General features: G+C 42.9%; 1 protein-coding gene across 5 annotated transcripts in view; it reads right to left on the bottom strand.

The window, feature by feature from the left end:
* LOC138600380 (receptor-type tyrosine-protein phosphatase delta-like) overlaps nt 1-22,474 on the bottom strand; it is a 382,688-nt gene that overhangs the window by 27,130 nt on the left and 333,084 nt on the right. For 2 of the 5 annotated variants that reach the window (XM_069671769.1, XM_069671772.1), the window contains 11 exons: nt 19,623-19,892; nt 17,968-18,549; nt 17,487-17,632; nt 15,706-15,850; nt 9,491-9,588; nt 9,150-9,406; nt 7,420-7,513; nt 5,676-5,885; nt 3,832-3,992; nt 1,979-1,990; nt 82-194 (listed from right to left, as the gene is read on the bottom strand). In XM_069671769.1, the coding sequence (XP_069527870.1) occupies nt 82-194; nt 1,979-1,990; nt 3,832-3,992; nt 5,676-5,885; nt 7,420-7,513; nt 9,150-9,406; nt 9,491-9,588; nt 15,706-15,850; nt 17,487-17,632; nt 17,968-18,549; nt 19,623-19,892 (2,088 nt within the window). Of the gene's footprint in view, nt 1-81; nt 195-1,978; nt 1,991-3,831; nt 3,993-5,675; nt 5,886-7,419; nt 7,514-9,149; nt 9,407-9,490; nt 9,592-10,021; nt 10,610-11,885; nt 12,004-12,489; nt 12,517-12,829; nt 13,024-13,910; nt 14,217-15,705; nt 15,851-17,486; nt 17,633-17,967; nt 18,550-19,622; nt 19,893-22,474 lie in introns of all 5 variants that reach the window. The other 3 variants (XM_069671768.1, XM_069671773.1, XM_069671770.1) reach the window with 3 other exon arrangements.

Raw genomic sequence — 22,474 nt, 5'->3', positions numbered from 1 at the left:
GCTTCCTTTTCAGAGTACACAATCAGTTGTAGATTCCCAGTAGAGGACATGGATGTTGTGGGATTCATTGGGAATACGTACCAGGCGTTTGGAAGTTGAGACGTCGCAGCTCCACCGGGTCGGTCGGATGATGCAGGGGCATTTCTTTGCTGTTGGGGAGACTGCCTTTCCTAGCTTCAGATTCTGCTCTTTTTCTGCAGAACAAGGACATTATTATGTTAACAGTCAAAACTCTCTTGCCTTGTGGTGGTGTAATAAATACCACAGGCAGATGTGTAATTAAGGAAGTAACAGGACGGCATTCTTACAGTACATAAGGGGACAGGGGGGTGGACTAAACAACATCATCACTTCACAGTACATTCCAGTACAATAGACCTTTCTCCTTGAAGTTAACCATAATGTTGCCTTTTAATGAGAGTGTCAGCTCAACTCCATAGTGGTTTTAGAAGCCATAGTTGGGGGTTGGATTAAGATGAAATATACTGGCTGTGTCTGCATTTAAAGCACAATGTGAACACAAAAGGCATGAATTACGTTACGTGTTAATCGTCCCACTATTTACGGTTTAATTCCAATATTTGGAATGCAAGTTAAAAAATAAGTTATTGTGAAGTCTGTGATGTTTTATCCCTTTTTAACATATTTTAAGTGGACAACATTTACACCAATGACCCGAGTATTTAATACAAAACTGGCCATAGACTTGTATCACATGTTTTATAAGTCATACATAATTAAAACATATATGTAATGGAAGTGTAGTTTGGTGTATTAGTAGTAGAAAATGTACAAACATTCTTGCTTTTCTTATAGTATGCAATAAGTATTTAGTATACACTCACCGGATTCTTTATTAGGTACACCTGCTCAACTGCTCGTTAACGCAAATGTCTAATCAGCCAATCACATGGCGGCAACTCAGTGCCTTGAGGCATATAGACATGGTCGAGACGATCTGCTGAAGTTCAAAGCGAGCATCAGAATGGGGAAGATTTAAGTGACTTGGTATTTCAGAAACTGCTGCTCTACTGGGATTTTCACTCACAACCATCTCTAGGGTTTACAGAGATCAGTCTGGAAAAGAGAAAATATCCACTGAGCGGCAGTTCTCTGGCAGAAAATGCCTTGTTGATGGCAGAGGTCAGAGGAGAATGGCCAGAGCAACAGCAACACAAATAACCAGTTGTGACAACAAAGGTATGCCAAAGAGCCGAACGTCGAACCTTGATGCAGACGGGCTCCAGCAGCAGAAGGCCACAGATGAGACTGCAATTCGCACCGGCTCACCAAAATTGGACAATAGATGAGTCTGGGTCTGATGAGTCTCGATTTCTGCTGCGACATTCGGATGGTGGGGTCAGAAATTGGCGTAAACAACATAAAAGCATGGATCCATCCTGCCTTGTAGCAACAGTTCAGGCTGGTGGTGGTGTAATGGTGTGGGGGATATTTTCTTGGCACACTTTGGGCCTCTTAGTACCAACAAACACCACAGCCTACCTGAGTATTGTTGCTGACCATGTCCATCCCTTTATACTTCCAGCAGGATAACGCGCCATGTCACAAAGCTTACATCATCTCACACTGGTTTCTTGAACAGGACAATGAGTACTCAAACAGCCTCCACAGTCCCCAGATCTCAATCTAGTCGACCACCTTTGGGATGTGGTGGAACGGGAGATTGGGAACGGGACTGCGTGATGCTATCACGTCAATATGGACCAACATCTCTGAGGAATGTATCCATCACCTGTTGAATCTATGCCACGAAGAATTAAGGCAGTTCTGAAGGCAAGGTGTACCTAATAAAGTGGCCGGTAAGTGTATGTTCATTTTGATTAAGCAACTAGCAGGATTTCACAATTAATACAAGCTCCAGTGGGCCACACATTTCTTTCTGTTTGGACGTAAACAGTCCAGGGAGCAAAAGGATTTAAAGGGGATTAGTTTTCCTCTACTTCTCTCTCACTCTTACCTGTCTGGTTTGCTGCTCCATTGGTCAGCAAGAAAAGAAATATCGACACAACATTAGGCGGTAAGACCTTTGGCTTTATATAATGGAAAATTCCAGAAACCTCCTATAGTGAATAACTGACTGCATGAGAGACAAACGATACCAATCATATCTCACTTTTGCTCTACGTGCAAGATTAGCGATGCTTCACTCCGGAGATTATGCTCAATTATGCAGCCTTGGGGGCTCTTTTGTTTCAAACGCTACAGTTTCCCAGGTGCATCCAAGATTTGTACATTGTATCTGTGCTTTTTCAAGCTGTTTCAGCTGATTGCTTCTTGTTGAAGCATAAAAGTCATCACTTGACTTCTAATTGCTGTGTCTGTCTTTTCCTGCAAATTAGCCTAGCATTGTTGCATTTATTAAAGTCAAGAATTATGCATATTCAAGATTTATGCACTGGGTATTAAAAATGCAAACATGTGGGATCTAATGTGAATGAATGCATTAATTATGCATGTGCAGCTACCTTTGTGTTGCTTTTTTCCTGAATCTACTGCTACAACTGACTCTGATTTATGTTCTCTCTGATGAAGCCGCACATTGTTGTCCCCATGTCCTTTTCCCAGAGCTCGACACACTATGCTTGTTGCCCTTTGTTTTGCACAAGAGGAGCACTCTGTCATATAAAAATTGATCTTGACAAGAGAAATATCTCCTGGTTATGCACTGAATGTTCCTTAACGTGGCGGTGACAGCGCCCGGGTAATCGATGCGTAAATCTGCCTGCCACAAATGGAAACTGTGACGCCCGCCGCACGCACGATCTTTGTTCTCTTTCAATTCACCTTTGTGTTACCCAAACATGAACTTGGCACGAATTAAATCCAAGGACAATAAGGTGTTGAAATAAAGCTGTAGGCATACAGCTCTTATATTACACTACTGACTCTTTGCCTACTAATCTTACAGTGAAATTCTGGACATTTGATTGAATAAACTCTGCAGGGAATTTGCCTTATGTAAAATGTGAGAGGAGACGAGATATCGGAGGACAGAGAAGTCACTTCCTGGACGCATGCATGTAAGAAATGTGCATGTATGTGACGTGGCTAAGCAAAAGGGCAACATGAGGTCAGAGTCGGGTTAGAGCGACGATCTCTTGTGGATTTAGCAGTAGTAAAAAGGGAGGGGTTTGGTTGGCTGGGATGCTCGCCCAGGCCCCAGGGCCTTTCCAAAGCTGCACATACATGCAGTGACATGCAGCAGATAGTCAAAGCTGCCCCCCTCCTACGCTTGACTGATGAGCGGTGACAGCTCGAGGTCTCGCTCCCACTACGGGCTTTCAGAGAAAAAAAAGACTGCTTTGATTTGGTGCGAGCGCGCATTACCTTACCGCAAATGTTCTCTAGCTTTACATGAGTTTGTGTGTGTATGTGTGTGTGTGTGTGTGTGTGTGTGCAGGGGGGGGGCTGTGTGTGGATGTGTCTGATTATCTCAGTCAGCGCACGTGTCTCTGTGAAGGATTGTGGGCGTCTGCATTTGATGGCAGTTTTCGCTTGCTGTTTGCTTGGATTTACTCATGTGAGATTTAGAGTGTGTGTGTGTGTTTGTACTGCTGAGAGTGTGAGGATCGATGCGCCTCGGGCTTTAAGTTAAAATCTTACATTTAGTGTCTGCATTTGAATGTGCTAATTGGAGATTTGTGCGCTGTAGTGTGATGGCGACATGAATGTTAAATATTGAATGGCTGTATATGTGCTGAGTTGCTGTGCATGAATTTTTTCTTGCACATACATAAGGAATTATGGGAGTTAAGGTACTTCTTCTAATTTGTATGATTTTATAAGCAGGTATTCATTTACTAGCCTCACCTTTTGTAGAGGAGAATGGCAATGACGATGCATATGATGAAGACGACAGCTAGCACAGGGCCCACCACCCAGATGAGGCCTTCCTCTTCATCGATTATCGGTTGCGGGTCGATGTCGGCTGAAACAACGGGGTCCGAGTAGGGGCTTGTGGCGTACAAGATCTGAGGCAAGAGGAAGCAAATGATTGATCAGTATTTATTTTCAATCACCTTATGCTACTGTCGAGTGGCCATTTCCATAACACCAAAAACGAGGACACTTTGCAGGAGTCAGTGAAGCCAGGATAAAAAACAGTCATTGAAAAGACACACGTTTTGTTCGTGCATTGCTACATGGGATGGAGAATATGTATGCACTGACCTTCCTCAGATTCACAAGCGTATGATAAACTAAAGTTCTGCAGCGAAGATGTTGTCACCTTGAGGGGATTGAGCTTCACGGACAAACTAAAAGTGAAGAGCTGCTTTGATTGTTGCTTTTCTGCTTGTCCGTGCTCGCACATTATCTCAACGGTGCTTTTCCCTTTGCTGCTTACGTCCACACCGCAACGACACAACGTGCAAAAAGCATGGGGGTTGTCCTCTCTGCTTTTTGTGATGAATTCATGCTCTTTCGACCGTTCAAGATTAAACAGGATTCTGCGGTTTAACCTACGGCTGCAGGTATGTGCCTACGTGACATGACGTCAAGAAGCCACGTGGCTTATTTGGTTACATTTATTTAACCAATTAAATACCAGATATTTATTTGACACATAATTTGTTACACCACAAGACTCCTAGCCTAGACATAGCCTATTTCTTGTTTATTTATTATATACCATTAGATTGTACAAAATAGGGATGATCTCAAAAGGAGGACAAATGAGCGTCCGGCTCAAGGCTGCGTCGGTAGACGGATACAGTATTTAAAAACCAGACTGTACGACCTAAAACAAGATGCTGCTACGTCTTTGTATTTGACCTGCGATACTGAAGAGATATTTACCTCAATTTACCTCAACATCCAAATCTGAATGCTAAAGGATGCAGCAGCACTCCTGCGACATCAATTAATTCACCCCCACTACAGAGCATATCTAACAAGCCTCTAACAAAGACCAACAATACAAATTAAAAGCCAATCCAAACAGGCTGCAGCTCGCCCAATCAAAACGATCTTCAATATCTCTCCTATACCTGAGCTTTGATTGAACTATTCCACATTCTAAGAGGAGATTAAAAAAAAGCAGGTCTTGTGGGAGGAAAATATATGCTTCAGTGGGCAAATTAGAGATTTCCCTCCGTCCGTCATTATCGTTTTTTTTTAGCTCTACCTGAACTCGGGGTTAGCGGAGAGAGCGCGAGGCACCACTATAGACCCTGCAGCTCATCAAATCCATCATCGCGCCTGCAGCTGCCTAATCATGCAGCGTCCTGGTCTGCCGTCCAGACAGACGTATGCACACATACACACTAGCTGCGGCGGTGGAGATAAGGCGGGCCCGCACGTAGGACGCAATTAAAGAGGAGCCCCCTTATCGAGGTTTTCTCGCGATCAGCGAAGGTCTTAAGGGGTTTCTCTCCCCAAAGCAGCAAGGGTCAGCTTCTGAGGGCAGCTGCTGCTTTAAGTTTTCAAGTGAAAGCCTCAAAAGGCTCCTAGTAACACATCTAACCAGAGGCAAACTCCGACCCTCCTCTGCCAGGCGGTCGATTTAACCCTCTCCGTACACTTTTCAGCACAGGGAACATGAGATCACTAGCGCAGGATAACCCAGAGGCGAGAAATGCTCATGTCTGAAGCTGAACTTGACTACAATATAAAGATAAAGCTTAGATAATGCATGTTTGAGAGAGCAGACTTACATTTTCAGACATCTCCAGAACTGCAAGCACAAAGAAAATGTACTCCTGGCCGTTCTGCAGCTGCTTGTTTTCAAAGTCCCCGTAGATCTTGCCGTCTCCCAGGGTGAACTCTTTGGGCAGGTCTTTGAAGTAAGCAGCGATATAGGCTTTGGGTTCCGCCTGCCTCAGGAAGCGAAGGCCTCTGCTCGTTCGGTTTATCTCCTTAAGCAGCTACAGCGAGGAGAGAGAGAAGCAAGACGGTTGATAACGCACGGGGCGCACATGAAAACACATTTACACAAACCAAATCTGTCTATCTGCAATCCCCTTTTTTGATTGCGGAGCTGGGGATGCTGATTGCGAGAGGCAGAACGTTACAGAAAAGATCGTTGACTTGTTTCATCACTTTTTTTTCTCCCCTTCAAAAGATTGTGAAATTAAAAGATTGTGTAGATTTCCAGCATATAAAACAGCACAGAACAAGTTGGAATATTTCTGTCCTTACTTGAGATTGCCTGATGGAGACGAGCGGATTTCCTTCTCCCCTAAACCAGCAGCTAAAGGAAACATGTGTGCCCTTCATACAAGTCCGCACCATCTGACTTTAAAATCCCATTCCAAAGCTCAGATCATAATTATGCTAATGAAGCCTGGCTCCTACTTTGGCCCGTCTGATATCATATCTAGTGTGCGCTGATGAGTGTGTGCGTGTGTGCCGTGCGCCTGTCATTCACATTAGAGTGTGTGCGTTCTCGTGTGTGCTCTGTTTTGGCTGCGGGGCTGTTGGTGCGGCCCGATAATGTCTTCAATCATCTCTGCTGTCAACACGGCTAAATCTAGCTGCCCTTGGGAAAAGTTGTGAAAAGGTGAGTGCCAGTATTGACAAACAAATAAATTCTGACAGAGGGGCGACATTTGGGCAATCGGTCAAGGCTGCAGACATGGGCCTGTAGGCACGAGCTGTAAAGCCAACGCCAGATGAGACATGGTGTGTTTTTCTCTTTGCCTCCTGGACACGTGATGGATCGGGATGTTTATACAAGAGAAACAAGAAAAAATGTGAAAATTCTGGCTTTTGCAGACGGATTTGACTTGCAAAAAGTAGAAATCTTGCCAGAATTTCAAATTGTTGTATCCTGAAGGGGAATAACTTTTTAGAAGCTTCTATTTCTCCACATTTTTCGGACTGAGACGATTGTATATGTTGCATTAAATATGTAGAACCATGAGCTTGACGCTGCATCTAAAGAAATACCTGCAGCTCACAGCACTTCCTGGTAAAACTTTCATTTGCTGACACATTTAATCACGCCCGCAACGCACCGAAACTCCAGAATTACCTTAACCGGCTAAATATAAAAGTTGTCAAGTGTTTAGCGCATACGTAGGAACCTAGCTTCGCCCGGAACGAGAAGAGACATCAAGGCCTGATGCAGCTCTTCAGGTAATTACCGCAGACACAAAGAGGAGGAGGAGGAGGAGGTGGGGATGGGGGTTGAGTTTGCAGTGTACTTGATGGCTACTTCATGTCCTCATTTCCATATGAACAGTGCTCTCTGCAGCTATTTGCGTCAATCAGCGAGACTCATCTCCTGTTCTTCCTGCCCTCTTAACTGGCTTGACTTATTTTTACCACTTTGGAGAAAAGGAAAGTGGGGTATGTGCACACATAGCTTTGGTATGTTTGTAAGCTAAGTACAGTACCTGGGTAATAGAAAAAATAACTAATTTTACATGTCGTAATTTTATTTTTCGTCAAACCTACCTCCTCCAGATTCATCTCATCGGGATTGTCCCAGGGCTTGAAGAACTTGCCAGTGCGCTGCTTCTTCAGTGGTACAACCACGATGTAATATCCCCTGGAAATAAAATAGGAAGTACAATAAATTATCTCTCTAGACAGGGTCAAAGTTCATAATCACTTTTCACCAGTTGCATTTGCAAGTACATGGTCAATGTTTTCGGGACAAACCAAACCCTATATGGAAACAGGAACAAAGAGAGTCCACAACATGTCGTCTTGTATTAAAGGGGGGGTATTATGCTAATTTCAAGCTTCATATTTCACTGTGATACCTGTGGAGTAGTGTAGCATAATTTACAGTTTAAAAAAACTCACACCGGTGCTCTGTGTAGGCCCTCATACAGCCTCTGCCTGAAAAGATTCAGTCAGCTCTGTCCCTTTACGAAACCCCGCCCTTACAAGCCCACTTTCCTCTGATTGGCCAGCTCTCTGAAGCCTGCTGAGGCTGCACTTTGTGACGTCACAAAGTTTGGGGGATTACTTTGGGGATTACTCCAACATCCTTTTACCGACAGATTTGAAACTTCACCCACGTTTAGTATGAATGTCCAACATTGTAACATTATATATGTTGTAAAATATGAAACCGCATAATACCTCCTCTTTAAAGAGGGTCATCTGCTTTCCAGAGACAAATGATAAAGGATGCATGATCATGCCATTACCAAGATGTGCAATTCTGAATCACTTTATTCAGACCATTTTCCTCCCTGTTTTCCATTTCAGTCGAGCATTGTTCAGAGAACTAAGGCAATGCAGTTACACCTCACTGAAGCCCCCGGTGGGGGTAATTTGGAGACCTCTGTGCACGCAGAAAAGATACAGAATTAAAGGGATTTTCATCCCTATATCAGGGTGGCAGGAGAGATAACGGCCTCTGCCAGAGCGTTCTGGGCTTCCTGGTCGGGCACTTCACTAGCTAGCGTTAGCCAGGAAGGCAGTGTGGCAGGCTAATGGGAACCTAATTAGCTTAAGCTCTGGCATGGGAGACAGAGGGCCAAGTGCATCCAGCAAGATCAAAAAAAAAAAGCCAAGATGGGTTTGAAGCTTGAGTCTACAATCGGATGTGCTCCTTGGCCTTCTGACAACACTGGGCTTTGTTGAAAAGCTGTAAGAGATTTTACAGGGCTTAGAGGAGTGCGCTTAAATGAGTCGAGCTGCTTCAGTATGTAATGACTGAGGTGAAGTGGATATTACACTGAAAAGTCGTGATGAATATGAATGACTCTATTTTGGAAGAATTACCCCTGACAAGGTCAGCTATCGAGCTAGCTTGTTTATTTCCATTCACAAAGCATCAGTAAGAGATAATAGTCAGTAATATAGACATTAGCAAAGGACAGAGAAAGTTCCACTGCAGTATACTGATGCCTTTACAAGTCACACATCTAACAATACAGCCATTTAAGTCAAATCATATTATGGCTGATGCAAGTTGGCAAGTATAAGAAGGGTAGTGTTTGAATCTGGAAAATCAGTCAACTCAGTGACGGCACTCAAGACCTATTTTGAAACAGTCTTTTGTGTACAGACGGTCATACTCTTATCCTGCCCTACATTTTGGGCAATTGCGAGCAGGAACGAGCACACATTTGATTGAAATAAAGTTGGACAACTTGGGGACTTCCCTGTTGATGATTGAATATTGCAAGCGATCATAAATCACCCTTTGCTCGATCACGTCCACTCACCTTACTCTCTCTGATGTCTGCACCGCCGGTAGCTCCACAGTCACCATACCGTCTGAGTTGGTCTTCCCAATCAGGTAGGGTTTGGTGCGCAGGATGTCCGGGGCCGTCATGGTGGACACACGATGTTGCAGACCTCCAGCGCTATTGCCCCGATTGGTCAGGAGGAACGAGTACTGAGTCTCAGGCTGGAGACCAGTGATTAGCTTCTGTGTTAGCTTCCCATCCACCTCCACGCTCTGCCCGTTATCGTAGAGGATCTGCATGCAAGAGTTGATGTTTCATGTAGACATTGAAGTCCCGATTGTGGATGTAAAGTGAAACTTTATCTAACCAATGCTCACAGTAAAAGGTTGAGCTGGGTTGTAGGTGTCTGGGATTTCCCAGGTCAGCAACACTGATGTCTTCATAGCAGCTCTCACGTGAAAATTTTTTGCAAACACTGCTAAAAGAAAGGGGGAGCAGATGATTTAGACACAAAACAAACTTTTGTCTAACTCCACCTATGGTCCCAAACCAGTGCTTACCTGAGAACTTCTCCTTCAAAACCAGGCTGTAATCAGTACTACACTGAACTCAACACTGTCCTCTTACCTTCTTACCAACACCAACTCTTAAATTAATGACTGACCTTTGCTTGACTGACAAGACACAAAGAAACAAACATACTTACACCATGCGAGTTTCTTAAATCATTCTAAGTTAAGGGAAACTAAACGCAGACATGTTCACGTTAATACCAAAGTCCTCTGGGTGATTCCATAATTTGTCAACTTCTGCCAACTTTCAGAGAAAGAAGTTGTTGGAAAGGGCTGCGCAGGGAAAGGCTGATTTTAAAAGGGAAAGGGCTAAAAAGGTTCAGGGACTGGTCCTACCTTGATCCAAAGGCTGTGTCCTGAATTGGACACTGGGGCTATAGGGACCAGAGCCCTTGCTGGTGAAGGCACACATTTTAATATCATAAGTGGTATCTGCTTTAAGGCCGTCCAGGATGACTGTTGATTCTGGTGCGGTTATGAAGAGTTCTGAGGGACTGCGTGGGCTGTTGATGTCCTTATACTGCAGAGCATATTTCACTATTTGGCCATTCCGCTCTGCCAGCAAAACAGGCTGCCAGCTAACTTGAATGGTCGAGGTGGTGGCACCCTCCGCTGTGATGATCTGAGGGTAGCCGCTTGGGACATCCTCGTTTGTGGTGACTTCTTTGACCGTCTCTTCACCAAAGCCCACCTTGTTGCGCGCCGAAAGGCGGAACGTGTACGAGGCTCCCTTATGGATCTCTTTGGTAGTGTAGTGGTTCTCTCGCTCGGGGAACTCAATGACAGTCAATGGATCCACATCTTTACGGCCAAAACGGAGGCGATAGCCTTGCAGGGAACCATGGGTAAGTGCTGGGGGATGCCACTGGAGGAGAGCTGTGCCCATGTTGGTTGTACTGACCATTAGACGAGGTTTATCAGGAACTATGACAGCATCAATGAAAGAAAGGGACACCTTGTTATAAATAAAGAGAACCATGTTTTCATCTTGACATATTAGTAGTAGATCCGCTGCCTGTCTTTTACTCATAACGCTGTCAAAAGAGGTGCGAAAATGAGCTGAACTCAACTATCCCTTACTTTCACACTCTCTTCATTTTCCGTTACTTTCAAAGTGCCTTCAGCATTGCTGTGTCACACCAGTGGGTGAGAGTCATTACACTGAATGAGACAGCAATTAGCTGCATTCACACTTGAAATGCTCACTGACATGAATGTTTGCCCGGTGCTTTTTTCCTTGTTGGCTCCAGTTTTAAAGCTCTGATGGGGTGACATGCAGTTTTATATTAAAATCTAAGGTATCAACAGGAAACACAGGAGGTTTATCATTAGAGTTGTTCCAATACAGATTCCAGTAATGGCATCGGATATCAGTATTGATATCAATATCAGATACCGGTATCTGCATTGGATTCAGCATCGATATCAGATACCAATATCAGTATTGGCCTCGAATATCAATATTGATATCAGATACTGGTATCGGCATTGGATTCAGTGTCGATATCAGATACCAGTGTCAGTATTGGCATCAGATATCGGTATCGATATCGTATACCAGTATCAGTATTGGCATCGGATATCAGTATCGATATCAGATACCAGTATCCGCATCACATATTAATATTAATATCAGATATCAGTATCGAATCGCCATTGGATATCAACATCGTATCAGATACCGGTATCGGCATCCGATTCAGTATTGATATCAGATACCAGTATCAGTATTGGCATCGGATATCAGTATCGATATCATATACCAGTATCAGCATCACATATCAATATTGATATCAGACACCAGTATCAGCATCAGGTATCAATATCAATATCAATATCAGATACCAGTATCGAATTGCCATCGGATATCAACATTGAGATCAGATGCCGGTATCAAATCAGCATCGGATATCAATATCAGATACCAGTATCTGTATCAGCATCGGATATCAATGTTGATATCAGTAACCAGTATCGGTATCTGCCTCCAAAAGTGCCTAAAATGCCATATCATGTATTGGCTAGTATGCCAGACAATTAATCGATCCGATACCATAACCAATCGGCATAAAAAAACAACTGGTTTCAGGTAAAGTATCGTGCAATAATAAGAGAACATTTATATCTGTCGCTATCTGTATCGGGATAGGAGAGAATGCATCAGAACATCTGTATTTGTCATCAGTGATGGTTACGTTACCTGCGCCAGTGGTGGTGATCAGTTTGGGCTTGCTGCGTGCACCATCGCCCTTTGTCGTGTAGGCTGCCACAGTAACTGAATATGTGGTCTCAGCCTGCAGCTCTGTGATGATCATTTCCTGTAAAGATGCAGGACTTTAGTTGAAGCACACTCGCGGGCTGTTTTGCAGATATAAGCAAGTAAAAAGATAAAAGTGGGATGGGATGTCAGCTTAATCATCATGAAGGGCACAACAGACACATTCTCTCAGCAAATACTTGAAGACGAGGCATGCTTCAGTAAAATAGGAATGTGTCGAAAAAAAGCCTTGGCAAATAAAAAACTTGTTTTCGTCGGTGTCTCACAAAATAGACTCCTCAGTTCACATTTTTATCATTCAGACAAAAGGTCAAATAAAGGTCAGTAAAGTTTAATCTCACTTTCTTCTCCACCATATGTTAGTCTCCAGTTTTTATGGTACATATCTTAACAAGATGACGCAGCACTCAAGCTTATTTTAAAACCAGGTCTTGAACTCCTAATGCACAAAAGCGACATGCCATTCATGCAGAGGATTACAGCAGGGGGAGATAAGATTGGCATTTAGGCAAGTTTAACTACTCACATGTTCGGTTGAATCATCATATTCCCACTGATTATGATATAAGAATATGGAGAGAAAAGAAACAACAAATAAGGGCAAGTACAGACACTAATCACTGGTGAGAAAATACACACACAGGTTGTCTGCAAGCACCAAATATATGTTTGTTGATATAAATAATTATCGTTAATGTAGCAGAATTCTTAGCCCAACTTCCGCATCAAGTTGTATTTTTGATCCAACCTTTAGCTTTAGCAAAATTAGCTTTTTTTTTGCCATTCCAAAAAAAGGACTTTGCTGTAACACATGTAAAAGTTAGACAGAGAAAGCTATACTGAGGTGTCTGGCTGTGGTGTTGTACCTGGGCATCATCAATCAGTATGTCCTTGATGACTGGCTGTCCTGTGGGCTCCCCATTAACCATCCTGACATAGTGCACCTGGTACCCTCGGATCTGACCGTGCTGCTTGGTTGGCATCGGTGAACGCCAGATCACTTTAATTGATGACGAGTTGACAGCCTCCACCTCAACTTTACGAGGTGGCCCGCTAGGAACTGGAGGAACACCATGGGATAGAAGAAAAAAGGTCAAATTATAGAGCACCCCTTCACCCGCTTTTTTTTTTTTTTTTCAATCTTGCCCAAAAGCCGTAGCGCAAAATGCTGCAGTGACAAAAAAAATATCACAAAAGTGCAGCAAACTGCAACAACCACTGCATGACATCAATATTTCAACAATGGTAAGGGGGGAAAAAACAACAGCAAAAAACAGGTCTGACAACTGACCTAATCTTGAAACATTAAAAATGGGTAGAGTGGATTTTTTTTTTTAAAACATGGAATAAAAAATGTGATTTGTAAAAATAGAAAAGTGGAGCCAAAGAGGGGGCTTCAAGTGTTTCAAATTGCTTGAAGCACGACAAGAATTTTGGCTATGGAGTCAGGAAAAATGAGTAAAAAATGATTCTATCACATGAGGGGAGAAAAAGTTTAAAAAACGGCCTTCAGAAAAACAAAAATCTTCCATCTTTTGGTATTCCCACTGTCCAGAACTTGTCCTTTTGCCAAGTTCCTCAAAAAATGAGTTCTAAAAAAATGCTGCCGTTGAAAAACACTGCAGATATTTCAAAAAAATGACAGTTGGGACTGGAAGTTGGAGGCCCGCAAATGAAAAATGCCATACCATGTGTTGAAATTGAGCAGCGTAGGAGTAAAAACCAAAAAAAAGGTGCTTTTCAAAGTCAGTTTGTTTGGGCGAAAAAAAGTGCACAGTCCAAAATGGGGCTAAACGTATCAAGTGGCCACAGTTGTATTAGAAGCAGGCAGAAGGGGAAGAGAAGAAGAAGGAGTTGTAGAAATAAGCTGGAGCTTGGTTAGTATTTGACGGGGTAGATTAAGAAAGGCAGATTGCAGCTGGGGCTTTGTTTGAGCGGAACACATACCATCCTCCTCTGTGCGGACGAGCTCTGGCGAGCTTTCCGGTCCTGCTCCGACATCTGTGTGAGCAATGACCGTCACACTGTACTCTGTCCATTTATCCAAGTTTTCCAAAAGGTACTGGGAGCTTTCGGGAGGAATGTCGGTGATTTGGTGAGCCGTCGTATCCTCCCCTTCTGTCGCGACGTATTTGATGGTGTATTGGGTTATGATCCCGTTTTGTAATTCCAGTGGAGGTGGCCGCCAACTTACCAGGATGTTGGTGGAGCTGGGGCTATAGCACTTGACTTCCTGAGGTGGGCCCGAGGGTTCTGGTTGGTTGGATCGGATTTGCAGCAGGGTTTTTTTTTTTTTTTGTTTGGTCGGGTTGTTCAGGGAGTTTTGTTTTAACGGTGTTTCAGTTTTTGTTTTCATCGGGGTGATGATGGAAGAAGTGAAAGGAAAAAAAGGGAAATAAAATGACACAAAATGAGGAAAAAGCACGTATGTAGAAACAAATCATGAATCAATGAAACATCACAAATAAAGAACTCAAAAGGCAAAGACCAACACAAATACGCACACCAATGGTGAATGGAAGGTGTTGACTGGGGAAAAGGACAGCTTGATATGTAACCTACCTTTGTCATGAACAAATAAAAGGGAAACACAAATCATATATCCTAACATAGTGTGTCTTTAAATTCTACATCAAATACCTAAATCCTTCAAGATAAACCTAAACATAAATACACTCTGATAAATTTGGCAAGCAGTTACCATCAATCCAAAAACATAAAGGTTGATGCTTCAACTAGTTTAAAGTAGAAAAATGTTGTATTTGTCACCAACCTTTCCGAAGCCTGTTGGTTTGTGGTAAAAGCCTGATTGTACAACAGAGAACTTCCCAAGGAGACATGACTGATTTATTAGAGTCTGGTAACATTGGCATGCAGTTTGTATCATCAGTTACCTCAGAGCATACATCTGGGCAGAGTTTGAACTTCTGAGCTTGATACCCACCTGATCTCTGCCCTTGTCTTATGAAGACCTCAGATTTATTGTAGATGCACAAACACAACAGTGTTTTCATTTGTGGCTTCAGGGGAATTCTCAAAGGACTTTTAATTGTGTAATCCAATTTTTCTAATTTGACCTATTTGATAAATCTGAGGTCTTCTTGGTGGAAATGTCCCTAACTACAGAGACAATACTTTGCTTTGAGCTTTCTATGATATGATTACTTCATAACTTGATTTTAATTAAAGTTCAATATGGGAACGGGAAAAATCCCTTTGAGTTTTTTTTCAGTGTCTCTACATAGAAAGCTCAAACATCCTCTATTCTCTTATTTTTTTTGGCTGACATGCAACGTCAAGAGACAAGGCTTCCTCAAATGCCCTTTGCCTTATATAAAAAAAAAAGATGCGGGCATTGATATGAATAATTCCAGACTTTATCATTCATTTGAGTTGGGACTGTTTTTGCACAACAAAGGCGGAGAGAGGTAGCTTTTGTAACCTTGTCTCCTGACTTCACAGGAAAGCCTGCGTACGCTGTCCATGCAACCTTTTCAAAGTGAATACTGCATGGACAGGTAGACTTCATAACACTTATTTTCCTCTTTCAAATGTTTACATCTTTTCAAATGCATGAGAAAACTCATATTCTCTTTATCTGTGCTCGGGACCTTCTTGACATTTCTGTCACTTTTTTTGGGGGTGTTTTTTTGGCAGCACACGCGCAACATTCGGAATGCATTTGAAAATGTGTTCCTTTTCCAAATGGTTTAAACTCTGTCAGATAAGGAAGGAGACCTACGTGTCTGAGGAGTTTCTGCAGAGATCTCGTTGGTGTAAGCTCCGACGCCGTGTTTACTACGGGCAGCCAGGCGGAAAGTATAAGTAGTGAAGGGCTTCAGCTCCTTCAGCAGGTACGTCATTGTCGGCTCGAAGCTGATGCGTCTCTGTGGAGAAAGTTTCAAGCAGTCAGCGGGGTAGTTCTGCGAGCATGCTGCCCCTTTCTGACATGAGAATACATTTAAAGGTATCATAGTTTACTGTCAGTACTGAAACAAGTTGTTAGTCTATATAAATAAGTGACACTCAATTTAGTACACTTTAAAGTGATTGACAAATTGCATTGCAAACCCCATTTATTTAAGGCTGTTTGTTTGCAGTATCTGTCAGACCAAAGTCTCAAAGGTAGACAAACAAAAAAGGCTTCAACTATTTCCATTACGGGCGTGTCATACTGTACAAACTACTCTTGATTCTACAAGCAACACTCGTTGTAAGGCTTTATTTTTTAGTCTTATGGACTAGGGCTGCACGATATTAGAAGGATATCAGGGATGCAGCGTGTTTTCATGTACATATGAACAATTACCAATCATACTTTTTATTATTTGGGTCTATTTTCTTCGAACAAAACAAAACCCCTCTCCTACTTTTACCACACATGGTTCAGAGACTCTGACACCCGCATGAAAAAGTAGAGAGAGCTCAGGTGGAGCGACATGTTTTGTTATAAAAATGAATACAATTTATCTTGTGGGCTGTCATCTGCCATTTTTTACTGTGTTCAAATGCAAGTTTAATCAGCGTGATCAGCTCAGTAACTTTTGGAACGAAAAGCTCACCGTCTCCTATTTCCTGTCGGCACAGACGCCCTCACGCTCCGTGAACGGTCCATTTATGTGGTGTTAACGAGCACCGCTGATAACAGAAGGACACTCACTTATGAGCTGCCTCGCATAACTGAACGTCTGCCTCGATCATCCCACCGACATGGTCTGTGACTGCAGCAGCGTCGCAGCCTTATTTACAGTGTACATGAAAACAGACTCTGCAGCACAGCGGTCAGTTCACTCTGTGCTCTGTTAAAGGGCTTAACTAATGTGATATCAGACGGACATTTCCTGTAGATTAGTGATGATTGCACCAAGCAACAATAAAGTAGCAGCTACTAGAAAGCAACTAGAAAGTTTCTATAGCTTTTATTTCAACTCTATTTCTATTTATTTTCATTTAAAACACATTCAAAACACCGAGTTTGCAATCCTGCTAGCGACTGGTGCTATAGCTAGCGGTAGCTGGCAGCCTACGGTAACGTTGATTGTTGTGAGGTTGGCCGCTGCAATGGCGATCATGACGGTGCATGTCCATGATGAAGTGTTAGCTACAATCAAGTTAGCTCACAGCACTGTGGCAAATAGGAGACGTTGTAGCGGCTTGGACCCGGAACCAGTTTAATGCAAAGCGTCACCACTTAACAACCGGATAGCGCCATCATCTGGGTAAAATACCGTTACACAATGACATACCTCTCTCTGCATTTTATACTGGTATATCAGTCGCACCGGTATATAGGATGCAGCCCACTTTTTAGATGAAAAAAAATTACTTCACAAGCTACTTCACAATCGCACATCCTGCGATGTGACTATTGCACATGCACACATCACAATTGCAGTTGTTAAACGATACATCGTGCAGCCCTATTATGGACTATGCTGATACACAAACTCCACATTATCAAAAAACTACTTCTCAATCTGTTGGTATTTACTTAATCTAATAGGTTGTATAAAATGCAATTACCTCCTCTTTGTCGTCCCTCTTCCTGTACATCAGTTCATATCCCGTGATTTGATTTTCCTGTCCAGTCTGTGCCGGGGCGATCCATGAGAGGAGAATACTGGTTTCTGATTTGGCTTCTCCTTTGAAGTCAGTTGGTTGGGAGGGAACTACAATTGGATGAAGAGAATACAGTTATACTTGTACAGATGCCATTTTGGGGTAAGAATCATGAACAAAAGCCGCACTGTGTTGCAGGAGGTGCTGTCTTTTGAGCCAAATTAGCACAGACAGTCATGCTGAAAGAATTGGCATTTTAATTCCTTTTGTTTGTTCATTTTTCTCACACAAAACTTTCCTACATTAGAAAGCAAACTGATTTTTCTTTTGACAGCCTGATTTTGTGTGTTTACACAAGTGTAGCCACTAATGAGGCTTCAAAAATATTTGTGACACTCCAAGTCTAACTTCAATACCTCTAACAAGGAAAACAAACCGTGCTCACCTCCCGTCTTAGCGATGATTTGAAGGTCTGGAGAAAGCGGCCCATCGCCTACTGATGTGTAGGCCAGAACCTTGATGTAGTAGGTCTTATTGGGGATGAGGCCTTGGATGGTGACAAAGTTGGACCCCCGGACAATCTGCTTATCCCACAGGTTGACGTGCTGTGTAGAATCCATTGTGTAGTACACTCTGTATCCCATGATCTGCCCGTTAGCCTCCTCCGGTTCATCCCAGTGGATGACAGCTGTGGTGGTGCTCAGCATGTGACCTCTGACCTGCCTCGGCGCCGTGCTGGGGGCCTGCTCTGCTGTTTTGGCCTCGATGCTCTCGCTGGGCGGCCCTCGGCCGATGTTGTTCACCGCCACGACCCGAAACTCGTAGTCGGAGTACGGGCTGAGGCCTCCCACGCTGTAGCGAGTGGTCGCTACGCCGTCTATCTCCTTGAACGAGTCCTCCGAGTACTTGGACTTGTGCTGGATGATGTAGTAGGACACTGGCTCAGGGTTGCCGGAGTCCCAAGTCAGCGTTATGCTGGTGGCTGTTCGCTCTGTCACCACAGGAACGCCGGGAGCTTTGGGCAACGCTGCAACAACAATTATTACATGAATATATTTATGCAAAATACAGCAAATATTGAGAAGTTTAACCTCTGTGGAGCCATTTATTGAATATTTCAGGCCTTTGAGACTTAATTTTAATTTGTACGATGCTTGAATTATATTGATTACATTAATTTACCAGCTCATTGCACTTGATGCTGATGATATACAGTAAATCTGAAGACACACGGGTGCTTTCTGCAAGGTGGGCGGATATTATGTTATTCCACTTTCCTCGTTCACAATCGTAAAAACAAGAAAGTTCTGTATGAATTAATGTGCGAGATTAAAAGCTCGCACAGCCCCCCCCCGTCCGGCAGCTGAGAGTGCTGTTGTCGTTAATCTCCGATCTCCCAGTGTTTATCACTTTAATAATTTAACAGGTAAATTTATTGCTTTAATTCCCCGCACCGTAGCACATGGCAAAAGATTTCAGTGCAATATATTGTCTTTATACACCATCTGAAGTATGCTTCTGGGGGAGCTTGCTGCCAGACTGCTATATTGTGACTAATATCTCTGTTATGTCTAGGAAAAACAAAGCCGAGTGTGTGCGTACGTGAGCCGGTCCCCTGTGTGCACGTGAACACGGCGACACCAATCTGGGATATCTCTCTGGTACGCTGCAGTGTAGATATGATTACACTCAGATAAGTACCATGCCTACAGAGGACACCAAACAATACTCACTACGCTTCACACCCTCCTCTCCTCCTCCTCCCTACCTCTTGCTAACAGAAATGGCGAGCTTGTGGCTTTGTAGCTCTCCAGCTGAGAGATAAGCGCTTCACTATATTCTCAATCTGGCATCTAATGCACTGAGGCTGGTGCCAGGGCTTGTCTAACGCTTTAAGGAATCCTGCACAGATGACTTATCAGGTGAATAACTTTTTTTAAAGCGCTGCCTGTTGTCTCTTTTTTTACACAGTTTTTACACACTAGATGCAAAATTAAATGTTTTTTATGTAAAATTTTTAAGATATAAGACATTTTTTGAAGTTTAATTTGGCCTTAAATGTCAGCTTTTAAAAATAAAAGCAAAAACAAGCCGTTTTACCTTTCACCGTTATCTGCGCCACAGCCTCGATTACCCCCAGGGTCGACATGGCCACACAGGTGTAGTTGGCCGACTGCCGCACGTCCGTGAGCTCCAAGACGTTCCGCCCAATGGGCATGTCGTCCTCTGGCGTGAGGTCTTCAGCGCCCAGCATCCACTTGACATATGGCATGGGCGAGCCCACTGCCACGCACGTGATATTGACACTGCCGCCCGGCATGATCTCATTGTCCGTAGGTGGGATGGAGAATCGCGGTGGCACCCGGCGTACTGGAAGAAGAACATGGATTAAGTGAATTTCTTTTATAGAAAATTGTCCATACATGTTGCCAAAAGAAGACGTTCAATTATAAGGAAATTAACAGAATTCTGAAGGTTGAATTGAAGCATAAAAATCTGTTTCATGATGGTTAAGAACACATTTAAACATTTTTTATTCAAGACTTAAATGGCGGATGATGAGGGACATGCGCAAAATACTTCAGCACAGATACACAGAACTGCACAAAGTGCTGGAGAGTCGACAGCACGCCACAGTTGTTTCCAAAGACACAACTTTCAGGCTGCGTACTTCCAGCTGATGATCACATGAACATAACAACTGTCCCGTGAAGTGGCTTTTCAGGGCTCAGTCCAAAGTACAAAACTAGAGCTGTCAAATGTTCTGCATCCACACGTTTCCTTGTCCTGCCGTCTGACCACAGAGAAACACTCGCAGGGCTAAGCTCACTCCTGCAGTTCTTATTTACAGCCGCGCAAGAAAAGAAGCTATTTCTTTTGTTTTAGAACTACGGCAGACAGCTGAGAGGAGAGATGTAAAGTTATACCTGTCATGACAAATAAGTGGTCTTTAGCTTATCACAAGAGGGCCCATTAATGTGGCACCTAAAGCACTAACATGTCTATCACTGTACAAAGCAGTCCATGCCTGCGAATTAATCTAAATCGAGACATTTACTGACGCTTATTAGAATAATTTCAACAGAACTAGAAGCCTCTACATACGGTTTTAAAATTAAGAGCAGATTTAGATTTCTATGAACACCCTTAAATAGTCACAATCAAGTACGAAAATGTTTTAACCTGTCAAATTTAGATTGTCATTTATGTACTGTTCATATCGAGTGATTTTGCAGCACATTAAAAAAAGAAGCAGAAAACAGCTACTGGAGAAATTAGCTGGATGCTACACGATTAATCATAAGAACAAATAACCTGCGAGTGTTTTTTATGTGAGTTAAGTGTGCTCTTATTTTGAAAAATCCTGATGAATTGTGTTATGTTGATATTAATCTGGATGGCAACATTCATATCATTGGACAGCTCTAGTGAAAGCACATTACAAATAAAAATATAACAAAATTTCAAAGTCAAGGTTACACTTTTAAGTGAACTTAAAATGTATAACATCCGTTATCACATAGGTGACGTTGAGACCCTTTGAGTCCGTCATGCGTACAACAAAAAACTTTGTGAGGCAATCATGTAAGGGAGCAAGGTGGGGGAATAAGTAGTTACAGATTCAGAAGCTCTTTTTACACTGCGGTTCCACCTCAGCGCTGTAACGAAGCCTTTGCCATTTTACAGTGGACTAAGAAATGCCGGCGTAAAGCCGCCCCAGTGTGTTTTTACGTAATACGTAATAGCGTAATACTCTCGCCTTGAACTGGCAGTGTAAAAAGGGCTAGAGGGAAGCTGAGGGGAGGGTTAATTAAACACTGTTACATAGCTGTGAATGGGAGACGTAAGAAACACTTTTTGGGGGATTAAGTTACACAAAGGACAAATGAATGGCAACATGCTTAGGTTTTACACGGGAGGGTATTATTACAGTACAAATATATGGATAACAAAGGGGCATCAGTGTAAGAGAAACAGACAGAAGTCTGTGTTACTGCTCATGGTTTCACATTCGATTAGCGTTAGCTTGGGTTGGATTCTTCATTGTTTGCAGGGGATATTTAAATGTCCTTACACTTGTATTTATTGCCTATTAATTCTACAATAGCTCTGTGGTATTCCTGCATTATTTGTGCAGGTATTTGCTATATTTGACTGCATCACAGGCACGTGCTTCCTGCTGCCTCCTCCTGATTCACAAAGCCCATTCTGTTAGCAGACTGCAGCCCTCCAGAGAGCCAAACTCGGGGAACCGCTTGCATTATTAAATACAGCGTTTCTCTCGCTCAATATTTAATTAATATCCAATTGGATCACGCTCCCCACAGACATAATATTATCCTGCTCATTTGAATATCATTACATTTGTCAAGTCTTGTGGATAATGCTCTAAATACATCATTCTTTCATGACTTCCTGCGCCGAAACATCCGCGTCAGAGGAAGTGTGTAATCTCCGAGGGCGAGGTTGTTTTTACAGCTTTGGCGCTCGACTTTAGTGCCAATTACAACAAAGGATGGATTTTTGGTATAACGTATTTTTATCTCTGAGAAACTTCAATTGGAGGGGGAGCACCACTGGGAAAATTTGAGTGTAGTGATGCTTAAATGGCTGTGTGGAGAGAGAGATTCAGGCCTCATATGGAGAAGCACAGCAGCTATGTAGACAGCAGCTATTAGTCCGGGGACCATAGAAATTTTGCTTCTTAGTAGTGTGGTCACATTACTGGCAGTAACACTGACATGGTTCGGCTGGGGCGAGGGCAGGGGGGGAAGGCGACGGAAGATGACCATGCAAATAAACCCTGAGTCAGATGCAAATATCTCCCCAACCCGCCCCACCTCAAAGATGCAAACATGCAAGTAAAAAATGAAATCAGTTGAAGTAAAAACAAAAAACTCTTTGTGGACAACAAATGAACTTCTGTTTTGTGTCGTGTTCGAAAAGTTAAA

Source organism: Semicossyphus pulcher, unplaced genomic scaffold (genome assembly GCF_022749685.1).
Source record: "Semicossyphus pulcher isolate SPU_LCO1_2020_fin unplaced genomic scaffold, fSemPul1.0.p SCAF_21, whole genome shotgun sequence".
NCBI lineage: Eukaryota > Metazoa > Chordata > Actinopteri > Labriformes > Labridae > Semicossyphus > Semicossyphus pulcher.
The sequence above is the reverse complement of the archived record's forward strand: the minus strand, read 5'-3'. Positions and strand labels throughout refer to the sequence as shown.